Source organism: Epinephelus fuscoguttatus, linkage group LG20, assembly GCF_011397635.1.
Source record: "Epinephelus fuscoguttatus linkage group LG20, E.fuscoguttatus.final_Chr_v1".
Lineage (NCBI taxonomy): Eukaryota > Metazoa > Chordata > Actinopteri > Perciformes > Serranidae > Epinephelus > Epinephelus fuscoguttatus.
The window spans coordinates 30,392,690-30,418,703 of NC_064771.1; the positions used below are offsets into that span (position 1 = coordinate 30,392,690).

The following is a 26,014-nucleotide window of genomic DNA, read 5'->3' on the forward strand; positions in this document are numbered from 1 at the left end:
CGCCATTTTGTTTCCTGTTAAAACCAACGGCCAAGCTCGCATTCCATTACGTCACCCACCAGCGAGAGCCGTTGGAGCGGCACATTGCATTCTGGTAGTTGTAGGTTTTCTACCTCTTGAGCTAACAGCACTTTTTCTGTGTTTTCTCGTGTCATGTCGCACCAATTTCGAAAGTATTTAGATCTTTTTACTGCATAGACATTGTAGTTTTCTTCCCAGCGGTGAAATACGTTTTTAACTGTGTGTTTTCCTCACGTCACAACTTTATTTTATACATGAAAATTCCCTCTGATTTAGCCGAGCTGTTCTGTGTCACAGTCCCCGCCCACCTATAAATATGATTGGCTCCTGCCTGCTTCTCTCCTCCTCCCATTGGCCAGGGAGGTGCCTGTCAAGCAGCCTGACATGCGAGACAAGTTTACAACTCTATACACGTGCGGGTGGTACATCAGGGCTCGTGGTGACATCCAGCACAGAGCGAGGGAAGAAGACACTTTATCACCTGAGTGTGTGGACCGTTTCCACGCTGTGTAAAAGCACCTGCGTGGTTTTATTCTGGCAGTTTGTGGTCAGTTTGGGTGTCATCTGTCTCACCTGTGTGCAGCAGGTATCATTTGGTGTTTTATCCGGGGAGGAGACAGGTGTTATCCACAGCAGCACACTGTGGATGAAGACTCCCTCCTCGGTTTCTTCATGGCAGAAAGACTCGGTGATGTGTGCTTAGCATGGCTGCGGCTCCTGCACCGACCACCCAGGGACCGGTATGGCTTTTAGCCGCATCCGCAAACTGGACCCCCCGTCCCGAGGCATCTTCAGGAAAGCGGCGGTCATGCTGTGCTCCCTCCTCACCTCTGTCCTGCTGCTGCACTGCCTCACCGACCGCTGCAGCACCTCCTCGCCGGTCAAAGCGACCTCCGGCCGGCTCCTCGAGGACCTGAGGTCGCTGCGGACGAAGCGGCTGGCGTACGAATGGACCGCCGGCTCGGAGCTGATGGGCTACGGGGCCGCCAGGCGCTCCTCGCGGGTCCTCGCGGATGAGCGCGCGGGGCACCTCTTGGAGGAGGCTTTCATCTTGCCGCCTCCGGATCTAGTCGCGTCCAGGAAAGTGTCGCCGAGGTTCGCAGGTAAAGTGAGTCCGCTCGGGGAGGGGAGCAAGAAGCTGCCCCAGGCGCTCATCATCGGGGTGAAGAAAGGAGGCACCCGGGCTCTGCTGGAGTTTCTCCGGGTGCATCCGGACATCAGAGCCGTGGGAGCGGAGCCGCACTTCTTCGACCGCAACTATGAGAACGGGCTGGAGTGGTACAGGTAAATTAAAGTATTAATAACTTACAGAATTTAAACTTAAACACAACATAATTATTAAGCATGGAAAATAACTTTTCTAGAGATATTAAAATAAATTAATTAAAGCCCCCTCAACTCAACTCCTGTTTATTGTTATTACTCATTAAATTGCCATGATGATAGATTGTGTTTATCCAACTTTTTTATTCAGCCTCCTACTTCATCACTGATAAAGATTAGTCTGCACGACCCACAAATCTTTATTTAACATCTCAGCTTTGGTAGAGGCAGCCTAGTTGTTGCTGCTGGATGAAGCACTTTGGACAGCCTGTTGATTTATTGCGCCACATTAGGCCTGTTTTCATTAGATGTTATCAGGCTGCTCATTTTGTTGCACATTTTAGGGTTGGCTGCCTTTAAAGTTGGTCAGGGCCAAAGTGGAATCATGGTCTGGAGCTGGATTAGGCTGGGGAATAAGATAAGGACGAGTATTCAGTGTTTAAAATTTTAAATTGCAGTTTACATTATTGTTAGTCGAAGAAATAACGCCTTTATAAGTTTCTCACAATTTTTTCTTAATATTTTTAAATGCAACTTTGTTTATTTGATCTTTAGCGAGTTGCCAAAGAACAGTATAGTTTCTGTGATAAGTATTTGCTCAGTAAACACACATTTTCACTTTGTACATAGCTTTTTAATAAGATTTATTGCCCTCTCTTTAACTCAGTTTTTCCATTAAACCCAGACTTTAATCACACTTGCTCCTACAAATGAATAATTTAATCACAGGCGTCCACTTGTAGTATTTAGAACAACTTTATTGCATGTACAATAAAGTTGTTCAAAATAGTTTTGCAGGAGTTTCGACACCTTTGATTTATCTCCCTTCTCTGTGCACTTTGGAAGTACGTGAAGTTGCTCCAGAAACACTCACCCTGCTTCATAAATAAAACACAGAAAGTCTTAATTTGTGGCTAAAAAGCAAAACAGCTTCTCTAAAAAGTTAAACTTAAGATGTGCTGACGATTAACCTGTGTAAACCCATTCCCACACAGGCGTGACAGCCATTTAAAGTAGTGCTGTGCAGCCAAATGCTCTTAAAATCAACAGGATTTTATTTTAAATTATACCAGAGATCCTAAAGATACCAAATGTGTCAATAAGCTGAAGCAAAATAATTAATTTATATGTGTATTTGAGTGTGTAGTACTGTCCGATAAGAGGGGATAACATAGTGCAAAACCTTAATTTAAGAAGCTGAAATAATATATTTTACTGCAGAAAAAATACAACAGGATTGATTTTCAATAATATTTTATGGTGTCATAATTTACCACTTAAAACTTTTTATAGTATGACTTTTTTTTTTTTACCAAACTTTAAAGGTTAAACACACAAGTTTACAGTCTTGTTGATCCTTTATTGCAGAGAGTTAGTTTCAGTCTGACTTTGCTTTTATAGCTTCGCCTGACAAAAGTGAAACTTTAGGGAAACTCTGCTCCCACATAAACACACACTGACTCTCCTCCGCTGTCTCTATCTGCGTGTGGAGGGCTGCGTTTTTCCTCGCTCAACTTGAATTTGTGATTGATTTCATCTGTCACAGCGAGTGTGTGTGTGAGTGAGCGCTGTGTGTTCACATTTCCACAGGGCCTGTGGGGAATAATGGCTCTCCCTCTCAGTGGTTCTCTGTCTAATGGGGCATTGCCGACATTGCAGCTCTGTTATTAAGAAGGATTAGGGCCATAATGAAAGGTTACCTGAGTGTCTCGGGAGGTATAATTCACCTTTTGATTGAGTTAACACTACACACAGCACCCTCTAAAAGCCTGGAGACAAAACTTTTACTCTCCCTAACTGACAACTCCCTCCAGACCCTCCTCGCCCCCTCTCCCCTCCACCCCCAAACACTCTGGCTCTCTCCCATCTCCCGCTCACACACCTCCCTCTTTGTGCCTCTCTGAGAGTGAACATTCTCTTTTCGCCATCACTCTTTCACACCCTTCTGTTTACCTATTCATCCATTGTGGGGTTTTATATCCATGAGGGTCCCATCTATCCCGAGGAGTTGCCAAGATTCTCTGGAATTTGGACCGTGCCTCCAAGGACGGACCTTAGTGCCGGTTCCCCTTAATGCTGTCCATTTTAAAACAGAAGCACCCTTGAAATGAAAAGAGGAATAAATAACTGTTACAACAGCGCGGCCCGCTCTGCAGGAGTTCATCTCGTCAACGTCTGAGAGTCTTCCTGTTGATGGCTTTTGTGTTTTTGTGGAAGCTTTTGATTGAGTCGCGTTCATTTGAAGTTGCTGGCTCGAGGACGTGTTTTTGTGCACTTCAGAAGTGCTTGTCGAAACCAGGAAATAAGGCTGAACCGGCCCCTCGTCAAAGATGGCCGCAGCGTTAGTGCCTTGGTGCCAGAGTTACTGTACCAATAAAGATTTCAAGGTTGCACGAACGTTTAAAACTCATCTGACACATCATAATTTGTCAAGAACAAATTCCCGAATGCTAAGAAGCAGCTCCGTGCTTCCCAGTACATGTTGAATACTCGGTAATGCCGTCCTTTAAAATAAAAAACAATGTGTTGGTGTTTGTGCAAAACAAGGACAGATTTTCTGTGACTAATCACCGTGTCCAATTTGCTTGAATTATGCGATTCCATTCATTAGCAGCAGTGAATACTTAAAACGCAGAAGCTTCCGTCTCAGGAGACTCTTTGTTTATTGTCAGGGCTGATATGTGTCCTCGGCATGAATCACCCGTCTCCGTGTCCCGATGGGAATGTGTACTGTAACACCTCTAAACTCCTAATGTGACGTGGCAACATCTCCTTCCTTTTTTTTCCAGCTCTCTCTCAGAATTATACTCCTCTGGCTTGTTGTGGGAATTTCCATCACACCCAAAGCTATGATGCAAAAATCTGTGATTTATTGAGAGGGATAAAATTTCCCGTTTTGACAGCACCGCGGCTGTCAGAGCATGAAACATTGGTAGCTTTAAACTCCACTTTTATGTGTCCTAAGACCTCGAAAAAGTTGGGCGAAATTCTGTCTCACCATCTGCATTTATTCAAATCTTGGTAACAACTTTGACTTTTTTCTGGGGTGTTGCACTTTGAACTAAAAACACAGCTTTAGCTCCCTGAATAAAATGTCACATTTACTTTTTCTTGCCGGAGACTCTCGGTAAACTCGGACCTTTTGTTGAACAGGAAACCAACACCCGGCCCAATCGCCCCGTCAGTCAGTGTTACATTTCACTGCACATTTCTCAGCGGTGTATCCGTATAATCACATACAACCTGTTAGGCTTTTGTTGTGGAAATGGACACTCGGAGTGAACAAGGGGGTCAAGCACAAACACTGTGAACTAAAGCAGAGGTCCATGCTACAGAGGAGTCAGTATTATGTTTTGGGCCTACTTGGGTTACCAAACGCCCGGCTTTCACCTGTCTAGACCCAGCCGCAGTCCCTGTTTGATGTCTGCAGACCGGTCGGATTAGCCTCCACCAGATCCCTTAATGGGTTAATTATCCTTCATAAAAACATGTGTGACCCGTTAAACACAACGGCAATCTGCCTCCAACTCCGCCACACGCATATTTATCGAGACACAAACAAACACAGCCGTAGCCAGTGTAGGAATAAATGCACACACGCACAACTAGGCTTTCCGTGTGGCTTAAACACACCACAACTTTGAGGTCCAGGAAATTAAAAGGTGTACGGCAGATTATAAATCAGAAAATCTTTTGTAAAGTTGAGTCAGTGGCTTCTCCTTATGTGTTTTCCTTCATGTATGCGACACTTAAAACCACGAGAAAGCAAATGAAAAGAGTGTGCTCGGCTAGAAAAACTGAAGAATCACATTAAATTAGGGGTTTCCCTCTTCATAAAACTGGCCTTATTTGAAAGGACATTCTGTAATGGTAATAAAAAATGGCTCTTGATCATAAAAGCAGTGACCCAGTGGGGATTTGTGTTAGAAAGCGGCGGTGTCGATAGGATCTGGATTTCCTGATCCGTATTTCTGTGTCGTTACAGCGGCCTGTGTGGCAGCTCGACTTTCTCTCTCTTACTAAGAGTCAGGATCCAGATGTAAATGTATGGAATAATAATACATGCTGTGTTTAAATTCCATGAATGCCTCTTTTTTTTCTTCATTAGTGATTAGCATTTTTTTCCTACATTAGCGCTACCCAGTTGGATTTGTTGACCCAACCAGACCATTAAGAAAAAGAAAAACTTAAAGAAAATAAATTCACATTTGTCATGTGCTGACGGTGAAAAGCTGTTGGATTCCCAGCGTCTGAAACGAGGCCGACCTCCAAGTTTCTCATACTGTATGTTGGCTGTGTTTAGAGTGTGTGTCAATTAATTGGGTGGCAGAGTTTAAACTCTGGCCTTGTTCGCTGCAGCCTGACATTTCACTTGTCATTCTGAGTGTGGGGAGGTCTGGAGGAGCGGTGGAAAGCATGACATAACTCCAAATGGGAGAGGCTGGATGTTAATAGTGAAGAAATGACTGTGGATCTCTTCGGTTGTGTGTCTGTTAGGAGCGAGGGTGGAGGTTTTGTTTCAGCAGCAGGGGGGACACATAAAATTTTGAGCATCACACTTGGGATGTCATTTTAAAGAAAAAATGCAAAATCACATAAAATACAAGAGGCCTTTCCTCAGTGAGCTTTAGCACCACATTTCAAAACACTTTCCTTTAGAGATGGTGAAAATTTAATGTTTTGTGATGTAAATGTTTTGCCTTTTATGTTATTTTCTGTTGGCTTTGCTATGCTAACATACAGAAACATAGTTCCTACTGCCCATGCTCCGGTCTCCACTTGTTAGCTAACGTTAACCTTGGCTGCACTGCACTGTGCATCACCTGGGTTGGGTGAAAGCTAGCTGGGCCGCTCAATTGGCAAGTAGCGGTTACTGCTAGTACCACCCACCCAACGGTGGGACAGTGTTGCTGCCGAAACATGGTGGCCACCAGGTAGCCCCTGTGAGTCTGTGGCTTAGTTTTGAGCTTCATAACCCCTTTAGCACTGCTAATTATGTTAGCACCACTACTCATGCTGACAGTCAGTGCTTTTACATGACATTAGAGAAAATTGATTAATCGTGTTAGTCCAACTAAAACCAGACTTTTAAAATACTTGTGAACGTGTTAGTCTGACTGAAATCATACTAAATCAAATTTCTCAGTCAGACTAACACACCCAGATAATGCGACTGGGGGTCAAATTCTGCCTGCATGTACGCAGTCAATCGGACCTAAACCAGCCGAGGTGCTTGCCGCATGCTTCACAGTGGCGAAACATGGCAAAATCTACATCTAGAGCTGTGACTTTTTGGTCGGACAAAATGTACAGAGCTGCAAAGCAGTCCACCATGGTACCAGATTACCGCTAGCTTACCATAGCTAACTCGTTTGTCGATTGTTTGGTCTGTGATGTAATAAGTCTATCGGAAAAAGGTCCAATAATGACAAGCTGAAAGGTGGCATGTTGCCACCTATTGTAGCAGAGTCGGACATACTTCGGTCAATAAATCGATTCCCCTCTCGTACTTGTACACTGGTACAAAAACAGTAGTCCAATTGAATGGCCTAGTCGAGCTATAACCCTAGCTTGACTTATCTATGCATGTAAATGTACTGACTGCTAACTGTGCTAAGGGAGCTAACAGTGTTACCGATACTAAAGGAAGATCGCAACTCTAAAGAAAGCCGCTTATTAACCAGGGTGACGTGGGAGGAGACCGAAAGGTTATCCACAGTGTTTCCACAGCAGTGTTGTTGGGTTGGGATGCTGTTACTAGCAGTAATCGCCAAAAGGAGTGACGCTGCTAGCTAGCCTCCACCAGACCTGGTAGGTGCGCAGTGCAGTAAACTGAAGAACAGCAAGATTAAGCTATAGACCGATATGAATAATCGCTCGGAAATATTCTTGGCAGTTATTTATTGACATCCATAGATAAAACACTTAATTTAGTGTATTTTTATGTGCCACTTTGTGCCTTTTTAGCATCAATTTATGATGTAAATGTCTTCAGTTCGGTCAAAATTAAAGTCATCTGCTCATCAAAGTTCATCTGCTCATTAAAGTCATCATGTTTTTATTAAGGGGGATAAATGCACATGTACTAAATATTAAGGGGGAAATGACCCCTGTGTCCTCCTCCTGAAATCTGCACCTATGTTTTATGACAGTAAAGTTGCTGTAGAAGTTGCTCTAAAGCAGTTTATAAACCTCTAAACCCTAGTTTTACCATTTTACAAACACCACACTGAAAACAGTATAACATACAAAACAAGCTGTACCATGCATGTGTACATTATTTATTGTGTAGCTGCACCAGCTGGAACAAGAGGCCAGATTTAACCATGTGTGTATATGTGTGTGTGTCCATATTTATGTGAGCATGCACACTGTAAGCACCTCCAGTGTACTTTTGGCGCTCGCTGGCTGCTGCCCTTGGATGTAACCCGGCCCGGAATACAGGAATGACATGTTCCTCCGAGTTTTAAATACAGCGATAGAGTTGTAAATACTTTGGTCTTCACCACCCCGCTCCCTTCGCACCACACTGTATACCAACGCTAAAATACCTCACTCGGCTGTCTGGATTTATATAATTATATCAGCCAAAAATAAGAGGAACATCAGGGTTTTTCTTGCTGGTGTTATGTGTCTGTGTGTGCAAACACTTAAAAAATGTATCTCTGAGGACTCTTTAGTGAGGCTTTGCGAGGATTTAGCATTTCTCTGTGGCACAATTAAGACTTTTAAAACCCATTTTTTAACCCATTCATTGACCGCTCGATTAATTTAGCCTGACTCCATTCTGGAAAATACTTACAAAGCAGAAATGAAATATTCTTTAAGGTCTTGGGAAACAGCTTTGGATGGTAATTTTTTAATGTAGTTAGACATGCTTCGTCATGAAACAGGATGTGGGAGTGGGGCTTATTGCGGAAGGGAGAGGTTTTATATATTAACCAGTGTATGAAACCTGCAGGTCTACCTTCAAGCTTTAAATAAAGTTATGTCCAAAATAAACCACCTTTGGCTGGGTTAAATCTGTCAACTCATAAAGTGTGTACTTGGTTAAAAATGGTCAATGCTTCACAAGAGACGGTATAAATATTAAACATTGCGTTTTCAGATTTAGGTATTGACTGGCTCTGTTTTCCACTACATCCGCTAACATAGGGTCAGGTTTTTGGATGGCAGGTGGAGTGGAGAGGTCTGGCCGAGGTGGGTGGAGGGGTCAGGGTCGGGGTTGTAGAGGGCACACACAGCGGAGGTAACGTGATCACCAGAGACCTCCTGAGCATGAGCTCCGAGCTGCCTTCGGATTGTGAAAGTGATTATCGGGGAGTATAATTGTAAAACCGGGACGCTCACCTCCTGCTGAAAGCATGCAACCCACCCATGACTGTAGTCCCCCCTTCCTTGCCAACTCCTTGACCTCCGCCACCCCCACCGACATCTTTGAATGCCCTTAGCAGCTGACCCCAGGAGGCCCCATGCAGGGGAGGCAGATAGAAGCAAAGGGACTATCCAAAGTAGTGCCTGTCAGCAGCTGCCCTCTGGCATCTTGGGAATCTGCCCCCCGATGGGTGAGTGAGGACAGGCAGCAGGTGCAGGGCGCTCTGCAGACACCACCTGGATCTCCACCAGACGCTCACACCTGATGCATTCACCTGACACACTTAAAATAAAAGCTGTTTGTTGACTTCTAACCAAGATGAAGTAACTGGCTACATTCATGCAAATATTCCAGGCCTCTGGGATCAGGAACCCCAGGAGCTTTGATGAACATGTGCAGAAAGGGAGTGTGATTGATCACGGTCAGGAGGGTCACACACAGAATGTGCCACCCTCAGAGTTCACAATGCCAGCAGATGGTACTGTAACATTAAGATCAGGTTACATTGTTTCTAGGATTCTGTTGTTTATTCACTTTTGGTGAATGTGTACACTCGTCAGCAACCTGTTTGACCTCGTCGTATCTCGGGCTCGTTTGGCTCAGCAGCTGTGTTTATGAGGTATTAGCCCATACATTACAAAGCATTTATTCTGGGATTCATATTTCAAACGGAGGTCATTTTTTATTGTCCTTGGCTGAGCAAAAATACACTGAACAAAAAGTTTAAACAACACTTTTGTTTTTGCTCCCATTTTTCACAGGTTTAAGTTAAAGATCTGAGACTTTTCTTTGCACACAAAAGACTTAATTCTCTCAGATTTTGGTCACAGATTTGTTTGTGAGCACTTCTCCTTTTACAAGATAATCCATCCACGTGACAGGTGTAGCATGGCATGGCGTGGCTGATTAAACAGCATCATTAATACACAGGTGTGCCTACAAATGGTCCGAATAAAAGGCCACTCTAAAATGTGCAGTTTGATCACACAACACAGTGACACAGATGTCCCAAGTTTTGAAGGAGTGTGCCATTGGCATGCTGACTGCAGGAATGTCCGCCAGAGCTGTTGCCTGTAAACTGAAACTCATTTCACCACCATAAGATGTCTTCAGTGTTGTTTCTGTACATCCAACCAGCCTCACAACAGCACAAGTTAGAAATTAGAATTAGAGTGATGAATTGCTGTCAGGTTAAGACTCTGCTGAGGATGATAAGCATGTTAGATTAGCTTCTCTGAGACGGTTTCTGACAGTTTGTTCAGAAATTCTTTGATTGTGCAAACCTACTGTTGCATCAACTGTTCAGATGGCTGGTCTCAGATGATCTGTAGGTGAAGACGCTGGATGTGAAGGTCCTGAGCTGGTTTGGTTACATGTGGACTGCGGCTTATAGTAGTGAAATTAACATTGAGTACATGAGCAACAGTTCTGGTGGACAGTTCTACAGTCAGCATGCCAGTGGCACGTTCCCTCAAAATTGTGACATCTGTGGTGTTATGTTGTGTGCATAGACTTTAAGACGTAACTACCGTGACGTCACCCATTGTTTTGCGAACAGCCGTTGTGTAGCCTCAAGTTCGGAATTCGGGCTTTCACCATCTTGTTTTTTTTTTTTTTTGGAGCCAAATATGACCATTTTTGGACGAGAGGGTGGAGCCTGTGGGGATTTGCTCTGTTGTGGAGCCAGCCTCAAGTAGCCGTTCAATGAACTGCAGCACTTCGGCATTGGCTTAAATTTTCAGGCCTTGTTTGGTTTGTTTCAATCGGACTTAAAGTTGTTAGCCCCCTAAGTGCGGTTCGTTTGGGCAGGTGTGAACACAGCAATCACACTCAGGTGGTCTCCACGATGAGCAGCGCTAAAATCTGCGTAGTTGTCCCTCCATTGTGACATTAGAAAATGTCACATTTATCTTGCAAGTGTACTCTTCTTCAACGTTTGGTTTACTTCCAAAAAAATAACTGCCACAAAAAGCAATTGTTGTGTTTATCTTTCTGTTCAGTGTACGCACACAGCAATCGTGTCTATCGTCTTATCGTTTCTGAAGTTAAAATGTTTGACCTTTCCGAGACATTACGTCTGCAGCTCTGTTTTCTTGTGATATACCTGAAGCCCTTTACTAGTTTAGTGCTTTTCAAGCAATGCCCTTGAATGTCAGGGATGTTTATTTTCCTTGAACTCCGTGGAAACCTTCCAGGTAATGTTTTCTAACATCACAGCAGCTCTGCCTTCAGGCACTTTACAAGCTGTACAACTGTAATGAAAAAAGAAAGAATCATGTTTGCAATTTTCCTCCTGTACTGTATTTCTGTTCCTCGATGGGGTTTTTTTTTTTCCTCTCTCTTCTTGGCAGTCCAAGGTTGATGGAAGTTAAGTGTTATCCTTCCACAAACAAAGAGAGACTGTAACCCTATCATTTGGCACCGGAGAGTCAAGGGGGCTTTAGACGAGACTGTTTCAGCTCTCTCTTCTTCGAAGAAGCGAACTAAACAAACCGCAAAACAACCTCCAGAATTCATGCATATCGAGACTTTCAGAGGATTTGCCAGAGTGCTTTAGGATTTCACAAACGTGCAGCCAAACCCATGTTATTTGGGCACAGAAGGGCTCGGTAAATGATGCATGGATGGAGCATGTACGCGTAACAGCCCTCAGTGGTGCGGATTGGCAGGGTAAACCAACGCCTCGACGTGATGGATCTCTCTTTCCCATCTCACAGGCAACAGCTTTATCACAGGACGGGGAGCCCTCCATATTTTCCACCAGAGACAAAAAGACAGAGACAGACAGGGAGAGAGGGAGAACCAGAGCTGTGGAAAGCCTGGGAACCAATAAAAAGAAGGAAGCCCTCTCCTCTTGGGTCCACCATTTTCCGTTCCAACTGTAGTGTTTTTCTTTAAAATACTTCTGCCACATATTCTTTTTTTTTTCTGGCACACATCTCCGTCCTGTATTTCAATTCCCTGTAAAATTTAAAAAAATATATAAGTGTTTACTACTCAAGGAAGTTCATCTTTCCAGCCTTTTACTTCCGTTCACTCAGCGGGAAAGTCTTTCACTTAATTCAAGGGTCTTTTTTAGGCTTACTGGCCAAACATTGGACCGTTTCCCTCTCTGCCTCTGCGCTTAAAGGCACGGACTCTGACACACTTGCCATGTGTGCTATCTGCAGCTGCCTGTGTGGTGATAGGATGGCACCAAACATCCTTTTTCTCCTGTTCCACGGGGGCATGGCCAGTGCCAGTCGCCTTGGCAGCGTCCGTCTCGCAGACATGGGCAGAGGCTACGCCAGACGGCCTCAGGCACAACCTCTATGTGACTGCCCAACCTCTGTCTCCATGCAAAACACAGAATTATACTGTAGCTAAGCTCGAGGCGCAAGTGTGTGTGGCTGTTGGAGTCCATCTGAAATGAGGGATTGGCATTTTTTTGGCACGGCCGACAAAGAGGCCAACACATTATTTCCTTCAGATGTTATTTTCGGGCTTTCAGCACTTCCACATCCAGCGTGTTCTGTATATTCCTGCTCGATGACGAACAAAGAGTCGCATGGTAGTGATGAGGGAAATAAAACATGCTGAAGATTAGGGTTTGGCAGCACTATAGACCGTGACCAGAAATCCTGCACAATTTTTTAGAATAGCTAATAATGGAGGTGGTGAATGGAGAGAGAATGACAGAGTGGCATTTAATCTGCCTTGAGAGCTGTTTTATTCAAACAGAAGCACGGCGGATTCATTGCATGTGCGGTTTTGAAAAAGCTACCTGGTTCCTCAAGTAGAAATCCAGCTGTTCAAACACTTTACATACAGGCTATTGTATTTTACATTTAAAAGGTCGCGCGGCACAAAAGAGCCATTCACGGCGCTCTATAGTTGGATTTCTCTTTACAAATCATCAATTAAAATGTATCACAAATATTCTATGAAGTCAGAGTCTATTTGTCACGAGGGTCATTACAATCCCAGCTGCTCTATTTTTAATTTTCCCTAACATTTTATTCATTTGGAGAAACGATGGCGGACAGCTTTTACTAACTGCCTCTGAATGCCAGGCTGCTTGATTAAAGAGAGGAATGTGTTAGAAAATGAGTTTGCCACCCCGGACCCGTTTATTGATAGATGGAGTGCAACAGCACAGCCTGCGTCTTTTTACATAAAGATGGAGGAGGGTGATAAAGGGTCCGTGTAGCGCACAGGCCGTGATTGATACGCCCACAGAGGAGTGCAGGGAAGCCACCCAGTAATTCAATTAATCTTAACCTGAACACTAGTAATTGCGACTGTAACCAGGTCTGACTGTACATTAGACAGGAGGGAGATCGCTGTCAAAGGAACATGTCCAGCTAATAGAAGCAGGAAGGAACATCCTCAGCGCTCCGACGCCACACAAAAGGGCGTCTTCTGTTTTTTTCTTCTTTCCACTATTCTCCTAAAGATGAGGATTTGCATGTTAATGTGAGGAGCAGGGGAACAGATTTCCTCAGTAAAGAAAGAAGTGAGAGATGAATCATGGCAGGGAAATTACGGATGCAAAATCTTGGAGAAGCTTTTCGCCGCCGTTAAGAAGACACATTCTGGCAATAAAGTTATGTAATCATCTGTGAAGGAAATGTCAATTTGTAGGAATACGCTTATTCCTTTTCCTGCCAAGAATAAGATGAGAGGATGCATACCACTCTCATATCTGTCCGGTAAATTTGAAGCTACAGCCAACATTCGGTTATCTTGAGCTACATTCACACTAATTTGTTTTTGTTTTAAAACGCACAGCTTTAGCTGAGTATCCTCACGACTCCCATGTTTCTGACCCCCTAAAACAAAGACCTTTTGAAGACAGTAATGACCCAGTTTCAGTTAGTCTGGATGGCCGGAAACAGTGATAATAGGCAGGGGAACTTTTTCATAGTTCTAATGTTGTATTCACACCAGACACTGGAGTTACTCGCAGAAGTTTGAACACTAGAACGTTTTGTGTTGACTGGCTTCATACATGTGAATAACTCCCATCACACACGAGAAATCGCTGAATCAATGAATGCATTTTTGCCGGTACATCCTCGGCATCATACATCCCTGAAGGATCTCAATGCTAAAAGGTTATTGCGGTGGAAACTGGTCGCTGAAGTTGAGATGTTTCAACTTTTGTGCATGATGTGAAATTGCGCTACTCATTTGATTCACTTATTTCATGTTGCATCCATCGCGCTGCCCAACGGGAATTCGCATCTAATCACATTTTTTCATTGACCTTACATGTAATTTACTCACGAGAATTGTTTTATTCACACTCGGTGTGAACACAACATAAGAACTCCCTGTTTTGTTGTGTCAGCACCCAACAATTGTTCTTAGAGAGTCGTTTTGAAGGAACTTTTTTTAGCTCCTAGTTTCGAGTAGGTACTCTCAGAGCACAGGAGGAACCATGAGTGACGTAAGTGTACGTTAGCTTGTCGAACACAGCCAATGCAGCATTGGCAACCACCATTTTTTAAAACAACAGACAGCACAAAACATGAACAACTGCCTGTAACAAAACAAAAAGGAAGAAATATGGACAAATAGATCAACAGTGAACTCCAGGATTTACTGAGCCTATATGAGATGGCGGAAATACAACGATTCGGTACTTTATCGACACACTTTTCTTTTTAATTTCTGAATATTTGCTTTGTAGAAAATAAATGAATTGAAAAAGAATAAATTTAGAACAGGATTTTTGAACATGTAAAAATTAGTGTGGCAACTAGAGCAGCAGCAGTAATTTCTACAACAGCAACGTCACTATATAAATAATATTCCTGACATGACAATACTGAGTGAAGATTTGTATTTATCAGTCACTAGCTATGTTTCCATCCAAAAGTGATTCGAATCATTGGGAAATGCGCATTAAAAGAAATATGAATCCTGTGTGTTTCCATTAAATGTACGGACTTTGGTGAAAACTACGAACTTGCGAGTTTTCCGCAGAACTGGAAACAAAACAAGTCTCACATTCTTCTTCTTCTACGTTTTCTGGCGGTTGGCAACCAGCTTGTAAATGCATTACCACCTTCCCGACCCGGAGTGTGGATATCACCATGGAGAGAGGTGCGCTACTTAAGACTTAATTTGAACATAACTGTTTCCATCCCCCGTTTTGTGAATCAGCATTTTTTCTAATCAACCAAAACCCAGCTAAAGTGAGCGTATTTTAGTTTGTACGAATCAGGGGATTTTAATTCGAATTTTGGCGTTTCCATCATAATTTTCCGATGCGATACTGATACTCCGATGCACATCTAAACAGGCTGATGGAAACATGGCTACTGTAAGTCAGTCCTGTTGTCTTCTGTCCTTCTGTCCTGCTCCCTCTCTGCTGATGTGATTCACTGTGTGCAGGTAACATTAGCGCTAGTGTAGAGAGCTGGGGCTGCAGCAGCTAAGTTTAAAAGTATTTTAAGTTAAGTGTCAAACTAAGTTAGTCTACATACAGACAGCTGTCATTTGAGCTTATTAGTAACAATTCACTATCAGCTGAACTAGCGTGCTGTCCTTGTGTAAAACATAACGTTTGTGTGGGTGGATGAGAGACTGTAGACAGAGCATATTGAATATCACTGTCTAAGTATTGGCCTTTTACTCGCTAAAGTTTAATTGCACTCACAGTAACAAACGTAGTTGCTGTCAACTTGAGTAAATTTCAAGTTATCTTCACTTTGTTTCCACCGTGGTTTCTCTACTGTTCACCGACTTTACTCCGTGTCGTGTGTGTGTGTATGTGAAGGAGTTCAGCCCTGGTACAGAACGCAGGTGAGAGGCTGCAGGATGATAACGAATGAAACTAAAATGTGTAGAAGTACTGATTAAAGAATCAATAACACCGGAGCTTATCTATGCTACGGTCTTTGGTAATTTAGTCCAGGGGCTCATTTAGTACCGGGTTTCATGATCTGTTGCTAGTTAGTACGGACAGAGATTATTTCTGAAATGGTGCTGAAGTGCTTGTGTGTGTGGAGATTGTTTTAATTACTGTTTTAAAACTAAAAAAAATGAATTAGTGTGGATGTAGCCTTAGCTTAGCTTAAAAACTGTAAACATGGGGAAACAGCCTGGATCTGTGCAAAGGTAACGAAAGCTGTCTACCAGCACCTCTGAAACTCACTGATTACACATTTTATATCGTGTTTAATCTGCTCAAATATAAACATTACAATTTGTGGTTTTACAGGGGTTTATGCACTCGAATATTTCTTTCCTCTCCACTGGTTTTTGTAGGATTGAAGAAGCAGAAATTGAGATGCTCTTTAGAGATGCTGGTGGGCTAGCTGTTACCCTATTTCCATTCTTTATGCTAAGCTAAGCTAACTGTCTATTTGTTGCAGCTTCATATTTAGTGGACAGACATCAGTGGTATCAATCCTCTCATCTAACTTCTGGAAAAGTGCAGAACTGTTCCTTCAAGACTAAAACTTGCTTCTGTGAAGGTACATGTTTGGTGCTCTGATGCACAAACCAGAAACAAAAGCCACATTTCCAGATACTCTTCTTCTCGTTGCCTCTCTCTGCACTGCAAACAAACACAGGTGTAGTCTTTATTGGCCTCAGTGATCAGACCAGGTCATTGTTTTTCTGTTCTTTTGTGTGTGGCGCCCATTGAACTCTGGAACAAATGATTTTGGGGTTGTCAGAAATCCTTTGAACACACCCTGAGATATTGATCCTATTGTTTCCTGTAAGACCACAACAGCGGTTTGAAGGTGTTAACCCGAAGAGACAAGACTCCTTTATGGGCAGGGTTTATGCATCCTCTGGAAACTGGACACCTCGAGAACAGCAGATAAATCAAGTTTACAGTAAAATCTATTTTTCTTACCCTCCTATGTCCCATTCTTTTGCCACACCTATTTCTTCTCATCAGCTGGCGTCTCGTCCCACTCTAAACAACATCAGTTCCTGTCAGTTTGAGCCGGATCACCACATCCAATGCCAGGCATGTGTAACAACTGACCGTGTTATATCAATACCTTATGTCTCATTTCGGCATTATTGCAGTCATTTTTATTTACGCAGCTGGCTAGTTGTGGGTCAGCCACGGTCAGTTTGGACTAAGGGTGTAACAACATTGTGGAGCCTGTGGGACTTGACATGAGCCCAAGTCATTTTAACCGTCAAACATGTGGCGGGGCTGGGGCTCATTATATCATTATGTTGTCAGAGCGATTGTTTATTCTGACATCTCCGTCTCACACGGTCACATCCTCCCCCTACAGTCGTATCATCAATAGGAGGAGGAAGCACAGACAGATGTACAACATGTAGCAGTCAAAGTCTTCTCTAACAAGGCGGTTGCATGCTCTTTATCCACTGCAGCTCCCACCTCCGCCCCCTCAAACACGCCCCCATCAATTATTAATCCAGCCAATTAGCAGGGCTGCATTATTCACCAGGAAGCTGTGATCACATCCATTAACAGCGCAGCCTCGCCTCATTGTGGCTCTCCCATGCGGCACTCACACAGCCCATAGTCCCCTATACCCACTGTACATCTGACCACCACCTCATGTTTCCAGCACATTCATGTAGGGTACTGCTTCATGAACGTTTTTACTTTTTCAGCTGCTGCACATATTGAGTGTTCCCGACATCATAGGCGCTGATTTATGTTTCTGCTGGTGGTTGCTCCAACAGTTGAATGCCCCGCCCTTTTGTTCGAGATAAACCTCCTGCAGTAACCATGGCCTTCACGACTTGTTGCTATGCAGATTTGGAAAAAAGTAAAACCGCTTTTCGGCACTGTAGGAGGTTAACGACAGTGACACACACAGTCATAATCAATGGCTGTTTCAACATACTAAAGTTCCTAGGCCACAGAAGCCCCATTTCCACTGAGCAGTATGGTACAGTTTGGTGAGCTTTTACCGTTTCCACTGTGAAAAGTTGTGGATGGTACCAATGGAACCGTTCCATACCGTCCCCATGTTTGGTCCCCCCCTCTGTTGGGGTACCTAGCACACAGATCTGGTGCTAAAAGGTGGAGCTGTGAACACTGCAGTCTGATTGGTCAATAGAGGACCGTCACTCTGCTCAGGGCTGAGTTGTGGCTGGTTTTGAGGCTCATGTAACCACTGTTCATACTGTGGAGAGTTTTATTAGTAAACTGTAACTATAAAATGAAACTGCATTGATTGAATTCTCACTTGGAGGAAAAAAAAAGTGTCGTGGAGCGTCATTCCTGTGGGCTCCAGCAACACTAAACCCCTGAGCTTGCCTGAGAAGGACTAAATGCACAAACCTGCTATTCTTAAATATCCCATGGAGAGAGACTCTCACTGCAGCCTGTTTTATTTTGTTCTGAAAATGTCAGCATGCAGCCTCGTTCTGTGGACGATAAACGAGGTGCAGACTGATAAAGGAGGAAATACAGTGAGTGCTGGACGGAGCAGTGAGTGACAACAACCCCGCCCACATTTAAGAGGACTGTTTGTGGTGGAAACACGAGGGTCTAGGTACCATGTCTGAAGGGTTACTGTTGGTTCCAAAGGAACCATACTGAAAGTGTTTGGTGGAAACCAGGCTAAAGTCTGTGAGGTGTCTCGGTTTTGACTCGTGTTTCTGTTCCTTTTCTGAAGAGCCACAGTGCTCACATGAGGCAGGGAACAAGGTTTATTGAGAATACAACAAAGAAAAACGAAACAGCAGGCCAAGAAAATCCATATTTACATCAAAATGACATCTCATACAGTCCACTACCGACTCAATGTCCTATTTCTATATATTCTCACGTATTACCTGTTATTATACACTTAAACACTGCATAACACGGTCAAAAATTTACAATCTAAACCAACACAGACTTTATGTCATCTTTACGCACAACGTTTTCAACAGTCTGCTTTTGTCATGCACACTGAACAGCATTATGACACCATACCTGTCGTATAAAACTGAGTTTCAGAGGCTTTGTGTCCTGCATACTAGTGACTTTGAAAGAATAAAAATAACGAATAATAAGTACACTGCTCCATCCTTTTGATATTAAATATGTTTTAATCAGGAGAGACTCATTTTTATAGTAAAAAGAATATTTCTTAACATGTGCACATAAGAATGAAAAATGCGGAACGTCTAAGGAGGGTGATGAAGCCATAGTCGAATAGGGAACCGCCCTGAGGTCTAGACGCTGATGGTGGTAGAGGTGGTGGAGATGAGAAGAAGATGGAGAAGTGCTGATGATCTGGATGAGCAGAGGAATGAGCCTTTGATGAGCTTGTCCTGGACTCTGGATATGGTGGCTGGATGTGAACGTGGTGGAGGGGGACACAACAGTTCTGCCTAAAATGACAGCTGACAGCAGCAGAGGAGAGAGCAGATTTAAAATTTTGCATTAGCATCCTGAGTGACTGAGAGAGATGGTCTCAAAGTTTGATTGGACAACTAGAAGAGTGAACATCCATCGTCAGCAGTCAGACATTTCTAAGAGTGAAATAACTCAAATTTGAACAAAGCTAATATTCATTTTCGTCAAAAGACAAAAGCAGGTGCCACAATTGACACTGCAGCATTCTGAAAATCAAAAACATTTTATGCCCTCTGTGTTTAGCTATGAAGAGGAAGTCATGTTTTCTCTGTCCTCCCTCTGTTTCCCACAGCTCTGCCAACAGAGCGCTGATCCCGATCGCTTGTCACCGCGATTTATGGAGCCTCAAATCTCTGAACAGAATCACTTCCTGTTTTCCCCCGTGTTTACCGGACACACAGGCGGGCGGCCACACATTTGATAAAAAGTGATTTATTTTCATTTGCTTATCTGCTTAATTGATGTCCCCCGGGCCTCCCTGACGGCCATAATTTCATTACACAAACAATTTAGAGAAGTTTGATGAACACAAATGAGAGTTCAGGAACCCCGGCGGTTTACATGTTGTTCCTGCACACACAGAGTCACGCTCTTCTTCACAGTGACTCCCTGTCCGCTGTGCCATTAATAACCGCTCCCTATCACTACAAACAGTAGCAAGAGAAAGATTTTAATTATTACTCTATTAATCACAGCGAAATGTTGTTGTGTTATTTGACTTTGATTGTAAAACCGCCTCTCGTTAGAATTACACATTCGTAATGTCAGAATGCCCGTTGTGTTTTAATCATCCTACTGTAATTTAACATGCGTTTCACACCTTGCTGAGCTTTAGAGCGCTGGAAGGAGCCAATATGTGGCTGATTTAAAATCCTTGCCTTCAACCAGATTCTCATTATGGCCATTGAGACGCAACTGTATTGATTTTGCTGTTTAGGATTCACTACAAGCATTGATTTATGGCTCTGTGGAGACAACTGTGTGTAATTAGGCTCATATTGTCAAGGGTTCACCCCGCCATCGCCTCAGCTGTACTTGTCCTCATTGATGATTCTGGGCTTTGTTTGCTCTGATGTTGTGTGAGCACTAATAGAGAGGCCTTAACACACACATGCACATGCACAGGAATGCACACACATGCACGCACAGACTCAGTGGCTGTCGTGGGCAGGTCTGTTTCTGACATACCATTTATTACATCATATTATTTTCCGCTCAGGCCAGCAGCAGCGGCGGCAGCGGTGAATATTCCCTTTCACCGCCCTGTTTTTGCTCTTATGTTTCTTCCCTCTTTCTTGTATCCAACTGGCTTTTAAACAGGGTCGGCTGTGGCGAGGCGTAAATCCAGCAGGAGGGATTTCCCCCCCTCACCCACAAAGCTTTTACTTCTGGCAATAGAGTGCCAGTGCGCGTCTGTAGCTCTCCCAGATAAACTCTTGGATGCACATTATAGCAAAATACAGCCCCGTAGAAGAGCTCTTGTGAATATCTAGGTGAATGTACGAACACGCACATGCAGACGGGCGCACTCAAGATGAAATACCATCACAAACATATAAGACACGTTGGCAGACAAGCACGCACTGTAAATTAGGGCTGTATCAAATGTCTTTACATTTGAAGCTTCTACTGAGGTTTTCAGACGAAGCCTCGGATGTCTGTCGTCATATTTTATGATGTCATCACCCTAAGAAATATGAAACAAAATCCTCAATTTGAATAAAGTGAATCATCGGATAAAATGAGTACGTTTTTTCTTTATTAAATCAACTTTCTTTAATGAATAAATATAATTTACGGTGCTCTAAGATCATTGCTCGACCGCCATGTTAATAAAGGTTCGTGCCGACGACTGAGGCAGAATATTGTGTGAAGTAACTACATCTGTCTTTTTATAATAAATTTTGTTTTGGACGTAACATCCCTCTGAAGTTATTGGAAATGTTTGTATCACATCAGTTGGATTCAGTGACTGTATATAAAGATGGATGACACATCTCCACTTCCACCACTGTCAAAAAAAAATATCTTGGATACGGCTGCTGCTATCTCGCTCCATACTCGCCGACCTTAAGACCTCAAAAACAGGGAGGATTTTGAAATCAAAGCAGACTGTTTTGGGGGTCGTCCCCCAGATAAAATTCAGATTCAGGCACTTTGTTTCCGGAGGGAGGCCAGGCTATAGATTTGGCCTGTGCCAGGGACCCACAGCCGGCTGTCCTCCTTGGCCCACACACCCCTGGGTCCTGGATGCCTAAGCGAGGCAGAACAGGAGGCTCACGGTCTCTGGAAGGCAGCTGGGTACCCCGCCGTGGTGGATGAGGGCAAGCCAGGTTCCCCCTCATCCCTGAGGCACCCTTCAAACCCCTGTGAGAGCATCCTGTCAGATTTACACGCACGAATGCTGTCAGAGGTGAGACAAGATGTCCACTTGCAGGTCGGACGGGCACTCCTCCAGGGCTGGAGGCGGGACAGAGGGGGCATGAAGGTTAGAAAACAATACAGGGCTTATACACGCTGTACAGTGCCAAATGCCAAATGCAGGTTGTGATAACGAAAAGGAAAAAACAATGTGAAAGTTTGTCATAAATCAGGAGAAATAATGAACAATTGTGACCCCGGGAGCAAACCGGGAGAAGGCAATGAGACAAAATGTGATGTCCTGGGAAAAACTGAAAGGTCTGCAAGTACATCTTGTGCTGGTGACGTCAGTTGGAGCCAGAGTCTGTGCAGTTTGCAAGCATACTGATTGGCACACACAGCTGTCAATCATGGCGTTAAGTTCCCATAACCACACTTAAAAGAAAAATGAACACCTGAACATCAGGGTGATAGAAACTACCTAAAATGAAAGAAACTGTCTTTGGGAAGTCTACAAGAAAGTTTGACATCTACTTTGAGTTTTTAGTTGTGTCCATGTCCCATCCACCAACATGAAGGGGGCGGGCCTATATTGCAGCCAGCCACCATCAAGATGTTTTGGCTTCACTTTTGGGAAGCTGGCATGTCGTCCATCTTTATTACACAACTTATGGTTTTAACAGCCACCACTGGAATCTAACTGTACAGATAGTAGGCCTTTTAATACTTATTATATTAGTGTAGGCTGATCCTGAAATAGAAGAAATACTGGGTTAAACCCTTTAAAATCTGAGCAAGTTGGCTTTATTTATTTTTTTTTTTTAACATGGGAAGAAGGCAATAAGCGACAAAAGAAATGACCTGAAAAAATTGCAAGAAATAAGTAAAAAAAAGAGAAAATTAAAATCAAGAAAATTGGTGTAAAAAACAAAAGGAAATGATCTGGAAATATTGCTGAAAAATTATTAATTATAAGAACATACTTTTAAAATGTAATAATAATAATTATATAGTTTTTTCACTAGCTTTTTTCCCTATTTTTAAGTCATTTTTAATTTATTTATTTATTTAAGTTGCTCATTGCCTTTTTTCCCCATGTTCTTGAAAGAAATTGCACCAATTTGCTTGGCGTTCAAAGGTTTAAATACTTGTGAAAAGCGTCTGAAAGAGACATAAAAAAACAATTTCGCTCCAGGTTTCAACAAAATGAACCGACATGCAAAACAAGTTAAAAGCTGCACAGCATGCAAACTTCAATTAGAATTTGAATGTCAGTGTCATGAATGAAGCTTTGAAGCTTCAAACTGTTTCGTACAGCCCTATTGTATTTCTATATGACACATTTTTTACCTACACACATGTACAGGTGTTCACCGGAGCAGGAAGTACCCGTGTTAGATGTTTGCACCACTTCTGCTTCAGCACCATTTGCTCCATAGGTTTACAGTTGCATCACAGGCCCGTAATGTAAATGCAAATGTGATTGAAAGTGGTTCATAATGGCCTCCATTCAACTGTCATGAATATGAATGGCACTAATATGCATTTCGTTTTGGTTTGCTTCTTTTCTCCGCAAATGTGTTCTCCTGAATGATCGCGCGCTCCCATCCCCTCCTCATCATTGTCTTTACACTCTATTTATTTATTTTCTAATTGTGATTTGGACGGACCGCATTTATCCACGCCACAGCCTCCATCTGCATGTGAGGCACATCCGTCATTCAAGCCTGGCAGAGTTTGACTCAATAACAGCACAAATATCCAGCCATTATCTCTCTGCGGAGCACTCCCTCAATGTTAATGTGTTTTTAGGACGATTACATCAGTGTGAAATACAGAAAAATAACCTTCTGATTGATAACATGAATCATCAAGCCTGTGTCCCCTCCCCCTTGAACACATCATTTACCATCTCCGTGGCAACATGCTGGGGAACTGCCTACATGCCATCAAATGCTCGCATGTGATCGGGTTATGGTGCCGGCTCAGTAATCAGACGGGCTTTGGCGAGAATTAGAACATCCGTTATTGGAGCGATACGAGCAAACAGCTGCATGGGCGATGCCTCTGTAACGCCGTACATAAATTCACTGCAGACCTGCTCATAAAAGAATGAAGTGCAACATCCCTCATGGAGATAACTGTTAATCTATAGCTGTTGGAGTGGAAGAGCCTTTAGTCAGTCCTCTAGCTGAGCTCAGAGGCTTTAGCATGTTAATACTGGAGGTGAAGTATTAAACTGAAACTGCAAAATTCATCAGGATATCATGGCAGTGGGTGAAAAATCTGGCTTATGTGTGTCACGGTTTCTCTCTCCTCTTCCCTGTCAGTCACAATTATGACTGAATGATATGGTTAAAGTCATAGTCACGATATTAATAAAGGTATTTTCTGATCTCAGTATGTAACAAGATATTGATCATGTCTGCAAAATTACACACAGAAGAATTAAACTGATCTCCTGTGCACGAAACCAAACTCCTCATGTGTTTAAAACTTTAAGATCAAGAGGATAAAGTTCCCTCCAGTCTACAAAAATACTCAGGCATCATTAATATTCCGTCTGGCATGTTTTTCCAACATAAAAAAAAATTGAAAAAAACCCCAACAACTGTAGCCTCCACCTCGCCCACCACTGCTGCTTGTGCACAGCGCCACCACAGCTAAACCAGTGACAGGCTGACCGGAAGAGCAGTGTGCATCAAGATTGCTACCGTTATCATGTTAGCCGTGTTTTTTGCGCCCTTAAATTCATTGTTGTCAATGTAGACGTAGGGCAGGTGCACTCAAACATCAGAGGGACACCTTTGTGGCGCGTACGCGTTCCAGAGCGCCCATTTTAATTAAATAGAGTTCCACTTTTGGAATGCAGCAGTGCATGCCACATGTCGACAAGAAACAACCAATTATAGCTGACAGATATCTTTCCCTTCTTCTGTAGATATTAAATCTATAATAAATATGTTGATCATTTTAATGCAGAGCTGTCTGAGCTTTACAACTGTCCCACGGACGATATTTTTGACCCAATAAACACTTACAAAACACCTGGAAGATCAGCTCTATACTCAGGGTTTCTGGTAAGAAGGGTATGATACTTGCTTGATTTCCAATATTGTGTTAATCATATAGTAGTAGTCCATACCCATTGGTAGCTTTGCCACCTTCTACCTATGCCAGTCCTCAATGCCTATGTGCAGTTTTACATAGATTGACCACGTCAGTGAGTAGAAAAATATGGGACTGACAGAATGACACACTGACAGTTTCCGTGATTATGTACAGCATACCATACCATGACTTAGTCATACCAAAAATTAGAAAAACAAACATTGGTCCACAGGGGGAGCCACAGCGATCGGTCACATTTTAGCCATTTTTAAGCATTCTTCTGTGGTTATAGCACCACCCAGTTGCCAATTAGAGTTAAATTATTGAGGCATCCTGTTATACATATCTACCAAGTTTAGTAAAAATCCATATGGCGGTTAGGCCTAGATAAGAAATTAGCTCTCTAGTGCCCCCATTTTGTTTGATGGGGTCAATAATGGAGGGGTCCCCTCAGATTATGTGTGGTCATATGCCTACAAAGTTGCGTGGTGATGGGTGAAACCCTTGAGATGTTATACACCTTTATGTGATGAGCCACGCCCTCCGCAATATTCATTGCCTTATAGAAGCTCAGTTTTAGTAAGTCTTCCAGCTTTTGCAAAGAGGGAACTTTAGATATTGGCCCCTAGATTATGTTCACCCAGTTTCATGCAGATCGCTCAAACTTCCGAGGAGGAGATCCATTTTAAGTGTTTTTCAAAAAATTCAAAATGGTGGAAAATCTATGTAAGCGGGAGTTATGGGTTCTTGAGGCAAATGTGTTCCTCATGAGGAGAGGCATCTCTGTGCAAAGTTTCATGTCTCTACGACGTATGGGGCATGAGATATGCCCATCCAAAGTTTGCAATTTCAGTCGGTTGCTATAGCGCCCCCCTTTGGCCAACTGATGTAATATTGCTTCATTCACATCCTCCCATGACCCTCTACCACTGTGCCAAATTTCACATGGATTGACCAAGTCAGTGAGGAGAAAAACGTAGAACAGACAGACAGAGTTTTCGTCATTATTCAGTAAGATATTTTGAAAGAGAAGCCAAGGGCCATTTAAAATCAGTCTGCGGGCCACAGTTGGTCCCGGGGCAGGACTTTGGACCAGAGTGCTCTGCCATGTTTGCTGTCTAAACCTTTGCTATGCCAATGCTAACTCTCGCTCTATGATGAGTCCACTCTGCGCTGGAGTTACCAGCTTTCTTTGCCGGTGTTGTGTCAAAGTCAGTTCCCCCGCCGATTTGTGTGTGTTTCATTAGAGAGCGATCGGCTTTCGTATTAGTGACCTACTTAAAAGAGTTTAGGCAAATCCACAGACATCGCCCCCCTCAGCAGAGGAATATAAAAACACCTCCCTAGTGACAAACTTTGCACAGATACAAGTCAGTATAGTGAAGGTCAGACATTTTAGGGGATATAAACAGAAGAAATACAAATTTTTGAGTTGGGAGGGACTTTGAGTGGTTGAAGACCAGAAGCGTGCCACGTAATTGTTT

At 43.1% G+C, this 26,014-nt stretch overlaps 1 protein-coding gene across 1 annotated transcript in view; it reads left to right on the plus strand.

Moving 5' to 3' along the window:
• Nucleotides 1-453: 453 nt before the first annotated feature.
• The window catches only part of LOC125880570 (heparan sulfate glucosamine 3-O-sulfotransferase 3A1-like), a 57,668-nt gene continuing 32,107 nt past the window's right edge, over nt 454-26,014 (plus strand). The window contains exon 1 of the mRNA XM_049563150.1: nt 454-1,305. Coding sequence (XP_049419107.1) covers nt 764-1,305 — 542 coding nt within the window. The 5' untranslated portion in view covers nt 454-763. The remainder of the gene's footprint in view (nt 1,306-26,014) is intronic.